Source organism: Propithecus coquereli, unplaced genomic scaffold (genome assembly GCF_000956105.1).
Source record: "Propithecus coquereli isolate 6110/MARCELLA unplaced genomic scaffold, Pcoq_1.0 Scaffold45, whole genome shotgun sequence".
NCBI classification, from domain to species: Eukaryota; Metazoa; Chordata; class Mammalia; order Primates; family Indriidae; genus Propithecus; species Propithecus coquereli.
The window spans coordinates 6,528,144-6,549,904 of NW_012150285.1; the positions used below are offsets into that span (position 1 = coordinate 6,528,144).

Here is a 21,761-nt window from a genome sequence, read left to right on the forward strand (position 1 = left end):
AAGAGATTATATTGATTAAGTAATTAATATTAGCCAGTCATGGTTCTAAGCATCTTGTTTCTTGACTCAATTAACGCCCATGAAACCCTGGGATACAGGTGTTATTATCATATTTCATCTGGTCTAAGACATCATCACTGTAAGACACTGCATTATTGTATGCACCACTAAGAAAAATACCACCAATTAGTCTGACACTATACTTTTTTTATTCTCCCTCTCCCTCTCCCTCTCAGTAGGAAAAATGTAATATTTTAACAATATTTAAAAGAAACAAAACTACAAAAGACCCTTAAAGAGTAATTCAGACACTTCAGAACACATAGAGGGCTTTTGGGTCCACCTCAAATCATGGCAAACATTTCGACTAGGACCTAAAATACTCTCATTCAGTGAATAAAACAGAGATCAGACCTAGAAAATTGTGTTGATTGAAAGAGCTTCATATCTTCTTCACCACCCTATGAGATGCTGTACGTAAACAAGTAGCAATGACAACTTTTTCCTTTCCCAGTGATTTTTGTTCTAGGCAGTTGCTGCTGTGGGGACCACGAAGGATTGGCTAGATTTAAGGTCATGCACCAGTGTTCGAAAGCAAATGTTTGAAAATGTGAATGTTGGCTTTTGGAATGTGACATTTTGGAATGTTCTTGCAGTTTTGCTTTGTATATTCCAAACTAAGTTTCTTTTTCTTTTTGGGAGACTAGAGTTGCTAAAGTTGGTCCAGAGAATTGATTCTTGTGTCAAAAGCATTTGGTGAGCTTATTAAAATTTAGATTTCTGGGCTGCGCTCCCAGACTTATTTCATCAGAATATATAGGAGTGGGATTCAGGAATTTGCATTTATTTTTACAATGTTGTAGATATGCTAAAGCATGAGAACCACTGCTGAAGACCGTCGTTACATGTAAGTGTGTAATCCGTGGAATTCTAGATCTACTTTTTAATTTACTTTTCTGAAGAAGTTGCTTACCACATGAAAAACATCTCATCCAAGCCAGTTATCGCTAAAGTTAAGCACTTTTCTCCATGGAGACCAAGTGAATGCTTTTTTCTCTTCCTTTTCTTTTTTTTGAGATAGGATCTTGCTCTGTGGCCTGGGCTAGAGAGCAGTGGTGTCATCACAGCTCACTGCAACCTCAAATTCCTGGGCTCAAGGGATCCTCCTGCCTCAGTCTCCTGAATATCTATAGGCATGCACCACCACACCCAGCTAATTTTTCTACTTTTTTGTAGAGATGGGGTCTTCCTCTTGCTCAGGCTGGTCTTGAACTCCTGGCCTCAAGCGATCCTCTCACCTTGGCCTCCCAGAGTGCTAGGATTACGGGTATGAGCCACTGCACCCGGCCTGACTGCTTTTTTCTATGTTTGTTTCCATATTAATTTTTGACTTACATTACAGAGTTTTATTAATTTGCTTATGTGTGATTTTAAATTGTGATCCCATCGTTAATAAGGAGTTCTGTGAACTTAGACCCCAGTAAGCCCATGAGCCCAGATGCATAGTCACCAGGACAGAATTACTCATGTCTGTGATTACCACATTTAGTACTAACTCATGTCTTTTCTTTAAAAAAGGAAAAGAGGAAAGAAAGAAAAGATCCTTGGAGGGGGCAAGAGAGGAGCGAGATTGCTTTGCCGTGTTTCTTTCCTCTGTAGGCTGCTGTACCTCTTGGAGCATCTGTAACTAGCTCCCTTAGGAGATGCCAAGCTGTCTTCTTGTGGGTAGAAGTGCCTGCCCCTGCCAGGGGGTTGCAAGGCAGAAGAAACCAACCGCTAGCTGGATAGGGACCAGCACCTGGGGAGTGGTCTGATCCCATTCCTCAGGACGGAGCCCACCTGTTCTCTCTGAGGCAACCACTTCTGTTTGGTCTATGGCATCCCAGCTGAGTTAGGGAGAGAAGCCTCCTCGAAAAGACTTACAGCTAAAAGCTCAAAGACAGCAAAAACTAGGCTTGTTCTTATCTGTTCCAATGTACTAAAAAATGAGCCCTCTATGTAGGTCCCAGGGACTCAAAAACATGCCTTTAAATGGACCTTTCTAAAGAGACTGTTAAGATCTCCCTAAAGCCTCTGTAAATTATGTCAGACATGCAACAGTTTCTATGCTGGGTATTTCCTTAATAATGTCTTGTTTCTTATCAATATTAGATATTTTTCCAAGAACTCAAGGGAGATTTGCAGCGGGATAATCCAGTTCACATGGTAAAAATGAAACCACTACCACAGAGCTTGTGATGCAATAAAGTAAGCGTAATAAAAGAGCCACTAAAGGAAACCGGAAGCTTCCATATCTTTAAAAGAAAAACCACAGTGATAAGGCTTCAACCTGAGGAGTTGGTTACCCAGGTTTCTCCACGCACTGACCCGGGTTTCTGTTACTTCATAGAGCCCTATTCAGCTGAAAGAAAACTCAGCCACCAATAAGCTCTACTCTATTTCTCCAGCCTCAAAAATGTTAAATTTTTCACTCTATGTCTGCCTTTTTTCCTCTATAATCTGTTTTCTACATTTGAAATGACATTAAAATGATAACCACATTTACTAAGTATCCTGGTTTCAAAAATAAAGAAACTAAAGCTCAGAAGGATTAAATAGCTTTTTTAAATCACACGGCTAGTATAAGGCAAAAAAATAAATAAACAAATGCCATCTGGATATTATGTAATTCTAAAACCATGTGCTTTCTTTTGCCTCGGACTTTCCATCAGAGAAAAAGATGCAAATACTATGCAATTGATTATATTTGATTATGGTATATTCATGTGGACTATGTAAAACGACGTTTCTTTATCATATTCTTTCCTAAAAGGAGCTGCATGTTATAGCGGTAGTTGACGTGCTTCGTGTGTTCACAGAGCTGGCTTCTGGATTGGGTTCTGTTATTTGCTAGTAACGTGACTCTAAGTTTTATCACTTATGAAGTGAAGGTATTGGATTAAAACACCTCTAAGACCTTGGCTTACTTTGAGAATCTATCCACACCAACTAACAAGAGAATTGAAGCATGATTCAGTCATTCATGGTGACTTTGACTGATGCAGGTTGCTATAATCTGCAGCATTATCTTCACGTGAGAGGCACATTCTCAGAAAGTCCTCTTTGATCTAAGAGCATTTCTTCCCATTCCCTTTGCTTCCTTTACCTTGTTCATTTCCTTCTTGGCACTTGTCACAAGTTGTACTCTTACACATATTTGTTTACTTGTCCAGTGTGTCTCTGTCCCCCTGACTAAGCTATAGGCTCCATGAAGGCCGTTGGGTTTTGTGCACTGCTGTCTCCCAGCACCTGGAACTGTGACTGCATATAATACACGCTCAAATATTTGTTGAATGAATGGATGAGTGAGCAAATTGCCCATAAAATGTTGTAGTGGTTATTCTTTCTTCTCACTTGCAAAGTTAATATTAGAAGCAGGTGCCAGAGATAAAGGTAATAAAATAATGTGTGTGCATTAAAAAGAACGTCAGAATGATAATCACTAAGACATTGCCAGCAGTTATTGTTGATCTGACTTTTGGGACGGGGGTAAATTTCATTATCGTGATTTTCCAGAATGACTTTATTAAACATGAATTGTATTGCAATCAGATCTAAGTTTTTAAACTGTATGAACACTTGGCGTGCTCTCTAATTTGGTGTTCTTCTCAAAGCAGTTAAGGCTATAACCTGTGCAATGGGATGGGGCATCCGAAGCTTCCTGAACTATAATTAACTAGAGCCAAAAAGATGCGTCTTATTATTCCAGCCTCCTGCCCCTAGCTCCGCCAGGAGGTCTGTGCACACAGACTGTGCTCTCTGAATCTTGGATCTGAGAGGTGAAACTGGGAAGTTCTCAGACTGAGCAGCAGTTCACTTGGCCAAGACCACCCATGGTGGTGGGTTTCGCCCAAGCAAGGATGTGAGGAGCAGCCGGGTGTCAGTTGCCCGGGAAGCAGGGCTGCAAGCAGAAGTGAGGAGGGCTGGCCCCTGGCTTCATGGGCAACAGCAGCCAATGAGGAATGTGGGTTGTGTCTCCAGCACCTGTGGCAATCCCTGGACCCTACTGATGTGTGTAAGTGTCTCTTGAATGTGTGAGTGATTCAGCACCTGCTGAGTCCAAGAATATAATAATCCAATGGCTACATGATTTTGAAGGCAATAAATTTGGGTTAGAATTTTAGCTTTGGGTATTATCTGGGTGATCTTGGACAAGGAACTTATCTCTAAATTTCAGATTTCTCAAATGCAAAATGGGGCTAATTACAGCAACATTCAGGGTCATTGAATTAGTGATAATAACTGAGTAGATGAAAGTATTATGGTTTTCAAAAATATTTGAGCACCGTGTAAACACACGCAATAATTGATTTCACTTTTCTCCTATTGTTAGAGCTGTAGATTGTTAACAGCTTTTGATATTATAAAGAGTAAAATGAAAACAAGTTACTTTTTTCTTTTTCCCCTAATATAAATAAAGAAACCAAAGCTCCCTGAGTTTAAATGACTTTAAAGTCATTTAAGGTCACATGGACAGAAAATGGGGAAGCAGAGGCTTGAATCCAAAAGGTGTTCTTTTCACTCGGTCAGTATTTCCCACTAACATTCCCCTCTTGCTTTCTGAAATTCAGATTTCAGGGGCCCAGTCCTGCCCTGACTGACTGAGAATTTCCAAGGCAATTCTTAGGAGGCCGGTGGGATGGATTGATACCCAAACCAAGCCATTTTCGGCATGGAGTTAAGATCCTGAGTGAGGGTGTCTCTCCCGCTGCCCTGGGACACACTGTGTGGCCCATGCGGGGCGTCGTAAGGCTGCAGCCTGCCTCTCGGGACAGGTGACCGATGAGTGACTTCTTCATCCCTTGGTCCTGCTGTTTGAATAAGGCTGAAGCTACAGTAAGCCCTGAACAAACAGGTCGAGGGCCACGATGACCATGTATTGCCTGAGATTTTGCTACCTAGATAGAAACAAGATAGATATGTTACTAAATATTAGAAAAGGGAGCGTTTGGCACAAAAATAAAACACATAATCAAAAGTATGTCAAAAGCATCAGAAAATATAAACTATGCCAGTAGGCAGTAGTGTGCTGATAAATGTTTAACAACCAGCTTTCTTCTTTTTATTCGTATAATTTTTTAAAAACATATATAATTATTTAATATGGAACGCTTCACGAATTTGCATATCATCCTTGCGCAGGGGCCATGCTAATGTCCTCTGTATCGTTCCAATTTTACTACACGTGCTGCTGCCGAAGTGAGCGCAACAAACAGCTTTCTGAAAACTCTGCCCCAATCTGTAGCACTTGCTCATTTCTGTGATGTAAATACTCCCACCACAGCGGCGTGTTTCAGGCTACCCATGTGAGGCCACCAAACGCGACGTTGGAAAGAGATGCATGTTAACACATCACTGTGTCATGTTTCCACCACACAGATGTAATAGAGCAACCTCAAAAGCCTAGATAAGAGTAAAATGTAATAAAGTCATCAGGAAGTGGTGAGTTTTTAGTATTTTTACCTTTGTCTTTAATATGTATAGTAATTCTATTTTTAATAATGGGTATCATTATTAAAATAATGTTTAACAACTTGCTGTCACAGATTCTGGAAACTTTCACATTGGGTCTTGTGAGCCGGTAAGAATGGGCTCCTGCATGCCACTGCCTCTAGGAGTCTGGCAGAGAATTGTTGTTTCAGAGACAGTGTTGACCTGAAGAACCGGGATCTGTGCTAGAGCTGGCTGGGTACGTGGGAAAAGATGCTCCCCCTCCCCCAAGCATTCTTGGTCTTAAGGTTGGGGGAGACCCAAACGCTGTAAAATAATTTAAGGAAGTTTATTCCGAGCTGAATATGTGTGATCATGGCCCAGGAAGTCATGCCCAAGGAGTCTTGAGCAAGGGGTCACGAGGTGGTCAGGTTACAGTTTGGTTCTATACATTTTAGGGACATAGGACTTGCAAGTAAAATCATAAATCAATACATGGAAGGTGTATATTGGTTTGGCCCAAAGGAACATCTCAAAGTAAGGACTTACAGGTTATAGGTGGGTTTAAAGATTCTTTGATTTGTAATTGGTTAAAGAAATAAAGCTTTATCTAAAGACTTGGAATGTTTTAAGTTAAGACAAGGAAGTCCGTTAATGGAAGACAAGCCACAACATGCAGAGTGGGTGATCTCTTCAGCAAGTTGATGGCTTGCAGGTGGTTTAACCTTTGCCCTGCATGGCCTTAGGTCCTGTTAATAATTTAGTATCTTACTGTCGCAAAGACTCTGTTGTGTCAGTCTTATCATCTGTGTTTTAACATTAATGTTGGTCAATTGTTGTACCTGGACTCCAAAAGGGAGGGGCTATAACAAGGGCTGTCTGACCTCCCTTCCCCTCCTGGCTAGGATCTCAGTTTTAGGTTTCTTGGAAGTCCACTTGGCCAAGAGGGGGTCTGTGCATGGTGGCGGAAGCACTTTGGATTTCATTTCAGTTCACATTGGAACACCTTAGGAATAGGCCTTAACCGCCAGCAGTACCTCTTCCCATCTGCATCATCCCACCCGGAACCTCCTCTTGGGGTGAGAGGAGGCAGGACCTCTTTGGGTTCCTGCAGAGCCGGAGGAATTAAAGCAGGTCTACCTTAAGGTTAAGCAACACTAGTGCTCTATTCCTGAGGCTTCCTGGGCTCCGCTTTCCCTCACATCCCAACCCCACCCCAGGAGACAGCTGAAATTTCTTCAGAGGCCCTCCTCTCACAGTTAGAGACCAAAGATTAAAATGTAAGACCTGCCAACTGCCTGACACCCCTTCACATCTTGAGGAAGAGGCCCAGAGGCTTGAGCCTGCCTGGGAAAGCACGCTGACGCTGACGCATTTCACGATTGGCCGTGGCAGCTGTCTTCCCCAACGGGCACCAACAAATACCAGCTGTGCACAGAGGTGTCTTTGCTGCAAAAGGCCAGGCACGAGCCTGTAGAGGCAGGAAGTTGTTTGTTTGGGTTTAGGGTCAGACAGACATGGATTACAATCTGGTTTCCTTGGTCATTTTATTTAACCTCTTTAAACTCATGTAAATCCCACATGTAAATGGAGAGAATAGTACCCACCTCAGTATTGTCCTGAGAGTCAAAGGAGAAAATCCATCTGAAAGGATCAGCAGAGTGCCTGGGACATATTAATATGTGCTCAAAATGCAATCGAAATTAATGTTATTTTTAATATGGTCATAGTGTATAATGATGCTTCGTTATTATGAAATTGGTCAATCAAAGCATTTCTGGCCAGGTGCAGGAGAAGCCAGGAGTTTGAGACCAGCCTCAGCAACATAGTGAGATCCTGTCTCTACAATATATAAGAAAATTAGCCAGGCATGGTGGCGGGCACCTGTAGTCCCAGCTACTCCAGAGGCTGAGGCAGGGGGATCACTTGAGCCCAGGAGGTCAAGGTTTCAGTGAGCTGTGATCGTGCCAGTGCACTCTAGCCCAGGCAACAGAGCAAGACTCTGTCTCAAAAAAGAAAAAAAGTATTTTGGTACTAAAAAAACAAGTTCTGATGAACACTAATCCATGGACTTAAGAAAGGAATATCCCCTTCCCGCACGAAACAGACTGAATCTGTTGGCAGTTGCTTTCAGTACTGTCACATAACTGCTCTGTTTTGACTGTGGCCCCCTCCAAATTCAGGTGCTGCCAGTGTGATGTAAGTGGTGGGGCCTTTAAGAAGTGATCAGGCCATGAGGGTTCCTCCCTCGTGAATGGGATTAGGAGCCTTATAAAAGAGAGTTCAGGCAGGGTGAGGCTCCCTTGCTCTTTGGCCTTCTGCTGTGCAAGGAGAGGATACAGCATTGCTGTCCTCCTGACAAAGGACACAGCCCTCACCATACAACCAAACCTGCTGCACCTGTCAGTGCCTTGATCTTGGACTTCCCAGCCTCTAGAGCAATGAGAAAATAAGTTATCATCCAGTTTCGAGGATTTTGTTATAGCAGCACAAAACAGACTAAGAAAGGAAAGGGCAAACAACAAGATTTGAAAACAAAGTATCACATGAAGATAAGCATGCCACACCCTTTTACGTGTGTTGAAACAATCTCACCGGTTTCATAACATGTTGCACGTGAAGACTAACATTTCAAAGAAGGCTATAAATTATTATTTTTGGAGGGCATAACGTTCTATTTTTTTTCTTAATCCGCATTTACATGCATGCATTTACACTTGCATGGACCCAGTAGGGATCAGATTGGACATATGGTTTTTAACCAATTCCTCCTCCCGCCCAAACAATATGTTGACAACAGTTCCTTCCCATCACAGGCAATATCCTTCCTAGGCAGCATTTTCTAGCACTGCATCAAATTAGGGGAAGAAGGGAAAATGAGGTTAATACATAAAGGAGCGGCAGGAGGCATGTAAGATTATACATGGGCAATCTCCGCAAATCCAACTGTGGCTACTCTGTAGCAGCCTTTGGCCCCAGGCAGTTTGGGGGAATAGGGGGTTGCAGGGAGCAGCGTTGCTGAGCCTTTTTCCTCTTCTGAAAGTGTGACAGATGAAAGCTACTGCACAGACCTGAGGACAGAGCCTTGCACAGTTCCTGGGAGAGGTCCTGAGCTGTGTGGTCATTTTGGAAGGTCACGATTAAGAAACACTGCACAAGGAGTTTCCATTTGGGAGGTGGAACAGAGAAGCACAGAGCAGTGGTTTCTGTTTTCAAAGTGTGGTTCATGAACCTCAGATTTGGGGAAGGCACAGCAGTAAGTATAAAATTCTTAACACTTACCATACAGAACAGTGCAACTTAGGCACTTTTAGTGACCTAAATGTTAGTTTTCTGCACCTGAGAACTGATGGTCTCAATTCACACACTGGCCCAATTTAGTCTTCAATATAAACAGCCGGAGCTGAGTGAATTTAGGAACTCCCCTTCCTTTCCCAAGGCTACTGGGGACTTCTCTCTTCTTCCCCCACGTGAGGACTTCATCTCTGCCTGGGGCCCCATTTCCTTGTTTGGTTGCTGTTCCCACTTTGCACAGTGATGGCAAAAGTTGGTGAGTACAGAAACGTCCCCAAAGGGGAGGAGAAGACAAAAGGAAGGAGGACAGAGAAGACTGTCCCTGTCAACCTCTCTGCACTCCTCCCCCTAAGTCCTAGCGAGGGCTCTAGGAGCTCAGGGCACAGCCTGGCACATTGATGTGCCATGAATGCATGACAGATACTCACCCTTTCATTTCTTAAGGCAGGCAGGTAGGGCCTGAGGCTCCAGGACCTGTTAGCCTTGCAGTCTCATCTGAGATGTCTTAGGCAGCAGTCCCCAACCTTTTTGGTACCAGGGACCATTTTCATGGAAGACAATTTTTCCATGGACCCGGGGTGGTAGGGGGGATGGTTTCGGGATAATTCAAGCACATTACATTTATTGTGTACTTTATTTTTATTATTACATTGTAATAGATAATGGAATAATTATACAACTCACTATAGGTTGGGGACCCCTGTCTTAGAGGGCTTCTGGGGCAGAGTAGAATCTAATGATGCACCTTGGGGTCCCTACAGTTCTGATGGACATCCCTGACCCACCCTAAGGTGCTGAGTGAGGCTGAGCAGGTCCTCCAGCAACGGCAGAATGCCCATGACTGCTGCTGGTCATGGTCAGGGCATCCAGGACTGGAGGAGCATAGGCAAAGCTGGAGGAGCAGTCAGTGGCAGGGTTGGCGCAGGAGGTGGAGATGCCAGTTCCGCAGTGGGGAAGCCCACCCTGAATCTCCACCTCCACTGGATACTTCATCCTTTGGGCAGCTTTGCCTTTTTAATGGTACCCAAGCTAACTGCTCCAAGGATGCATGCGTTTGCTGCATATCAAAGCTTGTCATTTTGAAACCCTTAAAATGAAAAAGTTCAATTATATTTGAAATCCACTCATAAGAAACTTATAAGTGTCAATGAAAGAAAAAAAGCTACTGGATTTTTAAAATCTGGCTTCAACTGTTTAACATTTAACGTTACAATAAGTTTTACATTTATTACCTACATATCTGTTCCGTTTCTCGTCTGAAGGTTATTATCAGAAGTGTGGTTACTCGGGAGGCTGAGGCAGAAGGATCGCTCGAGCCCAGGAGTTCGAGGCTACAGTGAACTATAATGGCACCACTGCACTCCGGCCTGGGTGACAGAGCAAGACCCCGTCTCTAAAAAAAAATTTTTTTCAAGTGTGAAGAGATCATTGCTCAAACATCTTAATTAGCAAATATATATATAGCTATTTCAACATAAAACAATATAGAAAAAAGTTATGCTCATGAAGTCAGGCTCAAGTTCCTCTTAAATTTAAAAATATCTAAAGCTTTATTCACATTCAGTATTTAATTATCTTACTTCCACACTTTGTATTTTATTATTATAATTTTAAAAGGAAACATATTTCCACCAATATATTGCAGCTCCTAAGTTATTCCAGTTTATTTTATTCATAAAGTTCCATATTTTATGAATATGTTAAGACTAGAAAACAGTGCTCTATATTATGGTGATTAGTATAGAACCCCATTTCTGGTTACACATATTACTGGGCCAACTGGGTAACCGACCCAATGTTAATAGTTTTGTTTCTGTAAGTAAAAAATTCGGATTTTCAAACTACAGATGACAAACCCATATTGTCCCAAACTGTGAGTGCAGAGAGCCTCTTCAGGTAAACTGAAACCTGGTGCAAGTCCATTTGCAAGTGCATTTTGTTGGAGTTGTTTAGTACTGTAGAGTGACTTCTAGAATAACCCCGCTGTGGTTGTGCACACTCCCGCCCAGGTGGCCTCTCACTGGCAGGTTTAAAGCTCACGTTGCTAGCAGGCTGCTAAAAGGGCAGGATTGTATTTGTAAGCCTGCGTAAGAGAGACCTGACCCGGAAAATGCAAGGAGCCCATGAACGTTTTCTTTCCAGTTGCTTTCTCCCTTTAGGTCTCTTCGGGGACGCCACATTCAGTTTTTTCCCATCCTAGGTCACAGCAGCCTCAAACTCTTGGGCTCAAGTGATCCTCCCCCCTCGGCCTCCCAGAGTGCTAGGATTACAGGCATGAGCCACCCTGCCCAAGATTCCATCTTTGTTAGACTTTAAAAATGTTTTTAAGTAAAACCTCCTAATTCACCCCGACGAAAGGAATCCGCAGTTGCCCAAGTCAGGAGCAGCGGCAGGGAGCCCTGCTGGCTCAGCGATTGCACCAGCTCCCTGAAAATGCGGCCATATTCGGGAGACCTCTGTGTAGGAAGTAAGGCTGATATTTAGTTCCCAGAAGATTAGGTGTGGTTTATAATGAGCTCATTGAGGGCGGGTCGGGAGGGGAGTGGTTTCATAGTTCTATTTTTAAAATGCTTATAAAGATCATCCTTTGTTGCCTAAACACGGCAAACGTGGGAGAGGCGTCTCACGTTACAGTTGGAGGTAACAGCCTGCGCTAAGCCGGTTTCCCGCGAAAAGGCCGAAGGGGCACTTTGAAGTACTTGGGTTTCAGCTGGGCCTGGGATAATCCGCTTTCGCCTGAGCCCAATTCCGCCGCGCCGCGTGGGGCCCGCCGGGCTTCTCCCGCCCGCGCGCAGGAGTCCGCGCTGCAGGGCTGGTGGCAGCCGCGTTCCCTCCCCGGCCGCACAGGCCGGGCCTCCGCGGGGAGGCGCGTGGGACCTCCCGGAGATTTAAAGGGGTGGCAAACGTCCCGCCCCATTCAAGCCTGGCACTCACCTAGCTCGCGTATTAACATACTGTAGGGGGAGACTGTGCCGAGGCAGTCGATTGGCCCTTGCTAGCTGGACTAAGCAAGCTCAGGCCTACAGGGAGGGCCTCACTTGTCACCTCAGCCAGCCTAGGCCCGCCGGCAATTGTCTTAGGACTTCTCTAGGTCGGAATAGCAACTCACTTTCCGCAGAAAAAACGCGGAGCTCTCTAAACTGCGCAGGAGAAGGAATGGGCCTGCGCACACGAGAGAGCAAGGCGTGCACTCGAGTCAGACGGAGCTCGAATCCGGGCTCTGCCCCGACGCCCAGCGTCCCCGGCGGTGGCACGGTGGGGATGTCCACCCGACGTTAGCGCTCGTGCTCCGGGCTGTCCTGCAAGATGCCGGGCTCATAGGAGGGCTTGCTACTTGAGAAATAGGGGCAGGGAGGCGCGTGAGCCGCAACTACACAGGCACTGGGAATGCCCCGCAGAGCGGATTTCGTGGAGAGAGGCGCTTGTCCCTAGAATCTCTTCCGGTTTCACCTGGAGCGAGCGCTTTCCACCTGAGAAGGAAAACCCCAGATAAGCGGCTGGGGCTGAGGGTTAGCGGGGAGGAGATCGGGACAGGTACACTTCGTACTGAGGCGGTGCCACAGAATAACCAGGTTCGGCTGGCAGAGCGCACGGGTCCCCTCCGGTGCTCACCCCCCAGGTTCCGGGCGCACCTGGCGGCAGCCTCTCCCAAACCTTTCCACGCGAGCGGGTGCTGCGGCCCACGGGTCACCGCCCTCGTGGTGTGAGGACCTGGACCGAAATCTGGGCGGGGCGGGGCCGCGCTACCCGCCCTCGGAGGATGGACGCGGTTCCGAGAACAGGGGCTGCCAGTGCTTCCCGTAGCTCAGCGGGGAGAGCGCGCGGCGCCTCTGTCCCCCTGGGAGTGGGACGCAAGGACAAAGGTCTAGCAGCCTCTCGGGAGCTTGCCCCGTCCGCCAAAGCCTGGGACAGCAGAGTAGGGCCGAGGGCACGAGCCAGTACGGTGTACGGTCTTCCCGCGGCACCGGGCAAGGGCACGGCCACGGCCGCCTTTTCCAACCCCGCCATTAGCGCGCGCAGTCACCAGGTCCGGGAAAACTCTGAGTCCCCGGCCCTCGCCTGAGACCGCGGCCGCTGTCCCGCACCCCGGGCCACCCGCCGCCCCCGCAGACGGGGGAGCGCCCTCCCGCGCCACGCTCGGCTCCGCCCAGGCACCGCCTTCGGCCCCGCCCGGGCGCCCCGAGGGCGGGGGGGCACGGAATTTCCCGGCGCGGGGGCTCGGCTCGCGCCGCTATCGGGCAGTCTCGTTCTGTTTACGGAGAGAAAGGGGAAATGGAAAAGGCGGGGAGGCGGCGGCTGGCCTCCGCTGCGCCGCCCCTGGGCCGGCTCAGACGCCGTGAGTCAGGGGCCGACCGGGGCGGTCTGGGCGCGCGGGCGGCCCGGGGCTCACTCGTCCGCTCGGCTCCGGACCACGCGCCACGCTCTGGGGCCTGTCGCCCTGGCTCCCGCTCCTGCCGCCGCCGGACCCCGGTGGCCCGCCGTGCCCCGCTCCCGAGGGCCAGCCCGCAGCTGCGCTCCGAGTCGTCGGGGGACCGCGGCTGGAGCGCTCGGCCTGTGGGGCGGCGTGGAGGCCGCAGGTAACTCAGAATTTGGGGGCTCGGGGTGTCTTTCGGATCGCGCGCCACACGGGTGCCCTGGGGGTTCCCACCCAGAACTGGAGGGTGACCCAGGCAGAGGGGTGAGTCCGGGCGAGGGGAGGTGGGGGCGTGCCCGGATCCGGTGCTGCGCCTGTGTCCGTCGCGCGGGTAGCTGGCTGCAGCCAGGCACAGCTGGAAAGCACCTTGCGCAAGGGTCTCACGGGGTGCAGACTCCTCCCTCTTCCTCCTCCTTCCCGGATCCCCAGCGCCCGGGCAGCGTCGGTCTGGGCAGCGCGCCGGGAGGCAGGGACCCGCTGTCACCTCGCTCCCGCCGCAGACGCCGCCGGGACGGTGCGCTCGCCCTGCCGGGACCGGTGAGTGCGGCTTGGAGGCTGGAGACCCGCCCAAGTGATAGGTGCTTTTATGATTTACGAGCATTTAAGGCTCCCTGGCTTTGAGGGCCGGAGGAAGCGAGTAGGGGTGTGGATTGACGGAGCAGGGAGCCTTTTGGATGGTGGAAAGTTAATTTCATGTTTATAACCCGGACTCTGTTCTGTGACTAAAGGGTAGTCATAGCAGAACACGAATAGTGGGCTTTTGGTCCAAGAAGGAGTGCTAGGAGAAGACAGGTTGTTTCACAGAAGTTGTTTTCCAGTGATAATGCGACGTCAGGACTCTGGGCGGAGAACGGAGATTAGAAAGAAACACAGCACGCCCAGGAATTGTCCCTGAAGTTAACAGGGGAAGGCCACTGGCTGTCTTTAAGTGACACGTTGCAGTGGTTGTCTGTTTCACTTTGGGGAGGGCATATTTTGGTCCAGCATAAAAGGCTGCTGTTGATAAAACCGGGAAAAAAACGCTCATGTAGTTGCTTTTCACACCTGAGTAGAATTTGCCAAGTGGAGTAGAATCCAATCCAGCTGACGCTGCCGACTCTCCCGGATGCACTGAGGTTTCTGTGCATCGCGTCGCGGAAGATGGCTCTCAGGGACTTGGTCTTGAAGGAAAATTGGATAGTCCAAGCACCTAGAGGTTTTGGAGCAGAGTGGCAATTCTTTTGTGTAGCTGCAATGCGTCACTCTTGGGCTTTCTGAGAACAAAAATATATTAGAGTTGTGCCCCGAGGGGCAATGTACTATTTTGGCAGAAAAATCTTTTAAATGGGAAATAACTCAAGTATAATCATTCTTTGTTAGGCAGACGCTGGTGCCTGTAATATTGGCCACTTTCACACACTTGCCAGGAAGCACTGAAATTTTGTTTATGTACATGGGAGTAGCCAAGATTATTAAGCTGATGTTTAGGAATAGGATTTCCTTGTGATTTTATTACTGATTTCTGAAATAATTTGAGGTAAACCATTTTGATTGTATTTGCACATCTCTTCGTTTCTAAAATTGGTGTAATTTTCTATTCTGTTAGGAAGAAAGAATTTTATGAGGCTTTTTATTGTGAATTGTGTGTGGGGGGAAATCAACTTATAAAAGTCTTTGTTGCTAAACTCGAATACCTTCAGAAGCCACACTTACTCTAGGTGGGGACTGATCATGAATAAGTCCGGAACCATTAGCATGTTGTCTGCTTCATTAAGGCCGGAAAGTGCTGAGGTTTTGTGCAGGAGCATGTAGCAGGCAGATTGGTCAGCAAGGGTGCTGGGGAGAAGAGATTTGCATGACAGCAGCCCTGTGTTGCTAAGGAATTAATGCAGGCCCCCAAAAGTGTCAGTGTCAAACACTCCTCCACCTCCCTATCATTCTTTCCTCCCTCCCCACTTTCCATCCAACTGCAGTTTAGGGGTGAGGGTGTGTGTGTGCTTGTGTGTGTGTGTGTGTGTGTGTGTGTGTGTGTGTGTGTCTGTGTGTGAAGCTCTTAGGTTTTTACATAGAAATGCTTGAGACTTTCTGCAGAATTTAAAAACCAAAACTTGTCTTTCCTCTCAGAATCAGCTGTGTGAATTTGGACTGCATGAACTATTTTCCTCTCTTTCTTGAGTCATGTTAGTACTGGGACCTTTATTTTCCATGAAGTCATCATTTGATAAGTAACTTGGATCTTTTCAGCCACTGGGGCCCCAAATTAGGCTGTTTTTGTTTTAACTTCTGTTTTCCCAGTAAATTCTACAAGCAGAAACTGCAACTAAACTCAGTGAAACTCAAGTCAAATGTTCCTCCACGAACCTAATAAGTTCCTTTTCTATCTCAGCAGACTCCAAGAACCTGAATCAAAATGTCCTTCAAAGATGGGTGAGATCTCTGAGAGGGAGCTGCCACTCCCACTCTAGATCTAACTGCGGTGATAACAGTCCTCAAAGCATTTCATAGATTTCTGCCTTTTTTTCCCTTTGCATCTTGTTTTAGATACAATCTTTAAAATCTTGCTGTGTAGAAGGGGGTGGGAAATAGGTAGCCACATCCCATTTGCAGATAAGAAAGGAGACTAATGAAGAATATGCAAAACCAGGAATCTGACTCAGTACTTCTCTCTCTCAGGCACATAAACCAGCTGCAAATGACATAGCTTACTCACTGTGCACCAGACACTGCCAAGCACCGTGTGCACTTGAACTCATTTAATCCTCACAACCACCTCAAAACCACCTCCATTTTAGAGATGGAAGAAATTGAGGTATAGAGAGGTTAAGGTACTTGCTCAGTGTCATGCAGCCAGTAAATGAGGGGGCTGAGATTTGACCCCAAGCAGCCTGAGACTAGAGGAATGTTGAACTTGCACGATGCTAGACTGTTTTGCTCAGACGCAATTTGTGCATCAGCAAATGACCGTCAAGCAAGGTAGAGATGGCACTGAATTGTGTGGTTCATTTGTCAAATGAAATTTACTCGGAGACAGGTGGCTGGGTCATGCATGCAGGTGGGACATTTCCTGGAGCTTTGAGCTGAAGCTCCAAGTTGACCAGAGGTATGTGGCTTTAGCACTGAGTGTTGTGCGTGTTAAAGACTTGTGATTTTAAGAACCTAAGTTATCTTTTTAGAGAGAGGCTGTGCTTTCAGGAGCACAATGGTTTAAGTAGACCCAGGTGTTTCAAAATTCTCTTAGATTCTTTTATCTTTTCTGCTGTGGAATACAGTTGTTCTAAAGGCCTGAGTGACAGCAGCAGCACTTTTGACCCTGGTGTTACTTTGTTTTTCTCATTTACAGATCCCCAAGTGTGGCAGCTGATTTGCACATAAGAACCGAAGTGCAATTTTTGCTAATGTAGTCAGTTGTTCGTAGTAGCCGCATCTTGCTTAGTGTAGGTTCGGCTCTCCTGGTCTCTTCCTACTACCCACAGCCTTGGGAGGGTCATTTGCCTAGATTTTAAGGTAATCTTCTGGACCCTCAAGGTATTCGCTTTGAACTGGTAAAGAATTCTGGTCTCAGGAGGGGACAGCCGAATCATAGGTTAAATCATACTTATCACTGGCAGAGCTAGGAGTTGGGGCTCCCTCCCAATGAGCTGTTTAACTCATCTGCATCACAATTATTCCTGAAACTTGACCTATCATCATCAAGTTGGCTTAGGTTGAAATCCATTTTACGTGCTTTCTGGCTTTCAGGGCCTGAATTTTATTTGCCAGGTTAGCTCCTGAATTTAGTAAAGTAGCTCTTTTTCTTTAAAGTCACTGGAGGCAAAAAAAAAAAAAAAAAAAAAAGCCATAGTGCTTCTTGCAGAGAACAGGCGGGTTGTGCAAGGTTGAGAGCTGTTAAGAGCCAGCAGCCTGAGCTCTTCACAGATTCCTGAGCTGTTCTTTCTTGTGTTTATGTTGAGTGAAAGTTTGTTTTCAGTGGCTGTAGCTGGTGCCACTGACTCTGAGTTAGAGTAAGCCCTCTGGTCTCAGGTTTCCCCTCTGCAAAGTGAGCTGGACGAAAGGTTATCTCAGGTCCCTTTCGACTCTGCACTGTCACCTTGAATTCACACACACAGTTGGCACAGGGCCCTCATTTTCTGCCCAAAGGCATAGAGAAGGCTGGTCCGAATCCTTGCATGTCTTGAACACAGTACAAACATCCTAAACTATTTGTATTTTCTTTCGTAGACTCCACAGAAAGTGCAACAGTGATGGAGTACATGAGCACTGGAAGTGACAATAAAGAAGAAATCGATTTATTAATTAAACATTTAAACATGTCTGAGGTGATAGACATTATGGAAAATCTTTATGTAAATGAAGAGCCGGCAGTGTACGAACCTGGTCTGATGACCATGTGTCAAGACAGCAATCAAAACGAGGAGCGTTCCGAGTCTCTGCTGCTTAGTGGCCAAGAGGTGCCTTGGTTGTCATCGGTCAGATACGGAACTGTGGAGGATTTGCTTGCTTTTGCAAACCACATATCCAACACTGCTAAGCATTTTTATGGACACCGACCACAAGAATCTGGCATTTTATTAAATATGGTATGTTTTCTTCTGCTCAGTTGAGTGCTGTGTGCACAGCTTTACTAACTCAGCTTCGTTTAATGCAGAGTGGCACTTGAACTTGGCTTAGACTGGCTGCCAGGTATGATTTTTAGAAACGTAATTATCACTAAGAATCACCTCCATGTTAAAGATACAAAAAAAGGTCTTCATTAAGAGTCCCATTTAAAGAGTCTTGACTATATTTTAGTAGTAGTCTACAAATAGGTAATGAAGAGAAATATATCCTATTTTAACAGTTCACTTAAAGTCTCATCAGTTGTGCAGAAGAGAAAGGCTTAATGAGAATGCGGTGTCTGAGAGGGGAATAAACACTTTGTCTCTAACTAATATTCTTGAAGGCTGAATTATTTGCTCCTTGTTGCAACTTGAAATGTCATACTGGCTACTATATGTATACTTGAAATGTATGCTGACTACTGTAACTTCTTGCAAAAATGTAGTTTGTAGGCAGTGAATAGCTATCCACAGATTCACTCTCTTTAATTGGCAAAGTATGAATGACAAATGATACGTTTGCTTAGTTATCCCAAGTATGCAAGTAATTCAAAATAATGTGGCAACACTTTGTTGCCACAGTAGTAGATCAGGTGATGTGTTTAGGTGTGCCTGGGATTCTGTCAGGCTTTTAGTATGTCAGAGGTGAATGTGGGTGCTGGCTAAAGGTAATCTAATTTTTTTAAAAAGAACAATTTGCGAAGGAGTAGGTGGTAACTTGCAAAACATGTTTATGGATGAAAGTGACTCCCTTTTCTTTGGTGTATCTGAATGGCAAAATGGCTAGTGTTGAGGGGATGCAGTTCTAAATGAGTGAAGAGTCCGGACAAAGTACTTGATTATTTTGTTTTGCTTTGTTTCTGCATACCACACTCATTTAATTAAAAACAACACAGTAATTTAGGTCAGCTATGTAGTGAATTGTTTTGTTAGAAGCCAGTTGAGTTCAATATGGAACAAGATTACCTTTTGCATTGTGGTGTGACTTGTTTTGGTCTGGATATACCAACCTGTATTTAAGAGTCTGCTAAAGTACTTTACCTTCAGAATATTACTTTTTTTTATAAATGGGAAGTAATAATTTGAATTAGGAGCAATACTTGGTTTGTTTAGCTAAAGGATAGGTAGAGAACTTTGGGTCAAAGTAATATATATGTCTGTAATGAGAAACATAATTATGTATTTCTCTCATTTTTTACATATTTGTTACAATGAGTATCTTAAATGAAAAATTTCGGAATAAACAAATGGTTGTTACTCATTAATATGCAGAGATTTAAGTATATTTGGCCATTCCCCTGACTGATAAGAGATGGGCTACAGAGCTACACTGGGAAAGTACAGAAAGAAATTCAGGAAAATTATAAGGAATGCAAAGAAAGAGGCTCCTGAAGTTTTTGAGAAGTGGGACCAGAAAATCTAATGTGGAAAGGGAGAGAAACTAAGACATTCATTAAAAGGAAGAGAAGATTTTATCAGCAAAGGGTGAGAGTAAAATGTCATTACCTGCCACGAGCCAACGCTCTGTGAATGAACAAGTGCATAATGAAGGAGAAAATTTCACAATAGGATATATCATAAAGGCAGGGATCTTAAAAACTTAAAAAAAATTTTTATTTAAAGAAATGATCAGGAATATAAAATATAAAATAAGACTTAAAAACACTGGAATAAGAAGAGCTCCTTAAAGCGCACAGGAATACAGACCTGGCTCCACCAGGCAAATAGACCCAGTGGTCGCTGGCTGTGAAGTGCCGGGTTACGTAGCTCAGCTCTGCGGTTGACTGTCCTGTCACTGACGTTAAAGATCAGATACATCCCCTGACTGCTAGTAACCCATCAGAGCTCTGAGCTTCATAAATAATGGCCTGGGAATGTCACCTCTGATCACAGCCAACCCGAGACAGGACAGTGAAGGACGCAGGGTTTGCTTTTGACTCCCGTTTATCCCCAGTGGTGCTCTTGGAACCGCCTGTTTTGAAGACCTTTCTCTTCCTATCATCCTCTTCCCACTGCCTTATCAACACTTGACTCTTCTGGGCTTACTTTGCTGCCGTCTGTCTCTTGGCTTTGGAAATAACAGCTAATTATCCCACACAGGTTGGTTCCAAGGTAAAATCCATCTATACAATATATACACACAAGAGGGAAAACTTTCATTTGCTAGGACATCTGTAGCAGAACAGGTGCGTTTCCAGGAACTAGAGACGCAGCGTTGAGCAGTCTGTGCCCCTGGGAGGCGCTGCGGGTTGCATGCAGGAGGCAGGTGAGAAAGCCATCGTAGTACAATACGCTACTCTCGCTCTGAGAATCTCACAGCCACGAGTGTGGGTAGAGGGAAGGGAGAATGTCAGCACGGCCTCCCAAGAAGGATTGCTGCCTAAGCCAAGGTCTGAAACGTGGAGTTGGAGTCAGCCAGATGAAGTGGGGAGTGTTCACAATGAGGGGAACGGCATGTGCCGGGGCCTGGTGGCACCGGTGTGTTGAGGCAGCCAAGAACCACAGTGCCATAGAGTTAATTAGACAGGATGGAGAACCAGGAATTACAAAAATATCCTGAAGCATAGGGATGTTGGGTGGTAATTTGTGTGTGTGTAAGTATGCACTGTTTTTCTAAAATATTTATTAAAGATTTTGCTATTATCCAACAAGACCTGGGGAAGAAGCTTCAGGAGACGAACCTAGGAATGGCTTTGTGTAAGAGCGCTACGGTCTATGCTGACTCACGACCTGAGCCGGGGATGAATAATCTAAAATGGGTCCCAAACACTCGAGTCTCCGTGGTTTTACGGAGAGCTGAAGGGCCCTGAAGGATTTACTCATAGCTGTGGGTGTGAGATGCTGAAGACGTTCCTTAGGAGTTAGTCATGGAGTCATGGCTTCCCCACCTTCTTCTTTTAAGGTTGAAAAAACCTTAAAGATACTTGAGTCCAGCCCTCTGTCTGATACTCGAACCACGCCATTCGTCTTGTCCAATAATTGGTGGAGAATTTTGATCTGTGCTTGAAGATCTGGGATCAGGAGCTCATCCCATCCTGGGGCATCGAGTTGCATATTTGCTGAGTTCTGACTGTAAGAAAATTCTTCCTTATATGGAACTGAAAATCCATCTCTGATCTCTTAGTCCGAGTCCTACTTTTTTGGCCATAAAAAAGGTGCGCCTGATGCATAGTCGTGAAGCCTGCACACCTTTGAGTGAATCGAATCGCCTAGGTGTGGAGCCCAGCTCTGAAACGGATTAGCTGTGTGACCTGGGGCTAGTTCTTTGCTCCTTTATGCTTCAGTTTACCCATCAGTAAAATGGGTAACATCCTAGCACTTACTCCATAGGGTTGTTTTGGGGAACAAATATAAACACACTTGCAATGTGTGACCTTCTTGCACACAGCAAGTGTTTAATGAACGTGAGCCATCGTGGTAGTTGTTGCGTACAGTTGTTATTTCTTGTCCTTACGGCAGTCGTTCCAATATTTTAAAAATTGTGTGTTCCCCCGATCGTCTCACTTCTTTCGTGAAAATTTGTGTTGTAGTGTTATCTTTCCTCGTCACCCGGGTAGTACCCTCCAAACTCAATCCTACATCAATGCTCGTGTTACAGCCCAGACTTTGAACATGGGGACACATCTGTTGTGGCCAGCGGAGTAGGACCGCATCAGCTTTGCCTTTGTTCTAGATAGCATGCCTGCGTTAGTGGGACCCAAGATCACTCCTGTCTCCTAGCAGTCATATCACACACAGGCCACTTACGGAATTTGTTCTTGCTAAAATACCTAAGAATTTTTCTTAATTGCTGCTCTAGGGCCCAGGTTAGCATAGATGACAGCGATCTGGATGAGGAAATAGGAAGTTTGTTTATAATGTCTGCATTTAAAGATGGCTTTGGTACGTCGAAGAATTGGCAGAGATAAACAACATAGAGTTCCCTAAGATTGATTGGTGGGTCCTTAGAAAGAAGAAAAAAAGGCATCTCAAATGCACATAGAGACAGTCCGAGACTAGAGGAAGAACCA

The 21,761-nt window shown here is 45.6% G+C and overlaps 1 protein-coding gene across 1 annotated transcript; it reads left to right on the top strand.

The window, feature by feature from the left end:
- Window positions 1-12,523: 12,523 nt before the first annotated feature.
- Window positions 12,524-17,824, top strand: LOC105818749. The gene is made up of 3 exons (XM_012654846.1): window positions 12,524-12,790; window positions 13,031-13,340; window positions 17,375-17,824. Exons 1-3 carry the CDS (start codon window positions 12,524-12,526, stop codon window positions 17,755-17,757), a joined length of 960 nt encoding a protein of 319 aa, XP_012510300.1. The 3' UTR covers window positions 17,758-17,824.
- Window positions 17,825-21,761: the final 3,937 nt, after the last annotated feature.

Coding starts and splice junctions, on each gene's coding strand:
- LOC105818749 (XM_012654846.1), top strand. CDS start 12,524: ATGGACGCGGTTCCGAGAACAGGGGCTGCCAGTGCTTCCCGTAGCTCA. Junction 12,791..13,030: donor TTAGCGCGCGCAGTCACCAG/GTCCGGGAAAAC, acceptor ACGGAGAGAAAG/GGGAAATGGAAAAGGCGGGG. Junction 13,341..17,374: donor GGGCGGCGTGGAGGCCGCAG/GTAACTCAGAAT, acceptor TTTCTTTCGTAG/ACTCCACAGAAAGTGCAACA.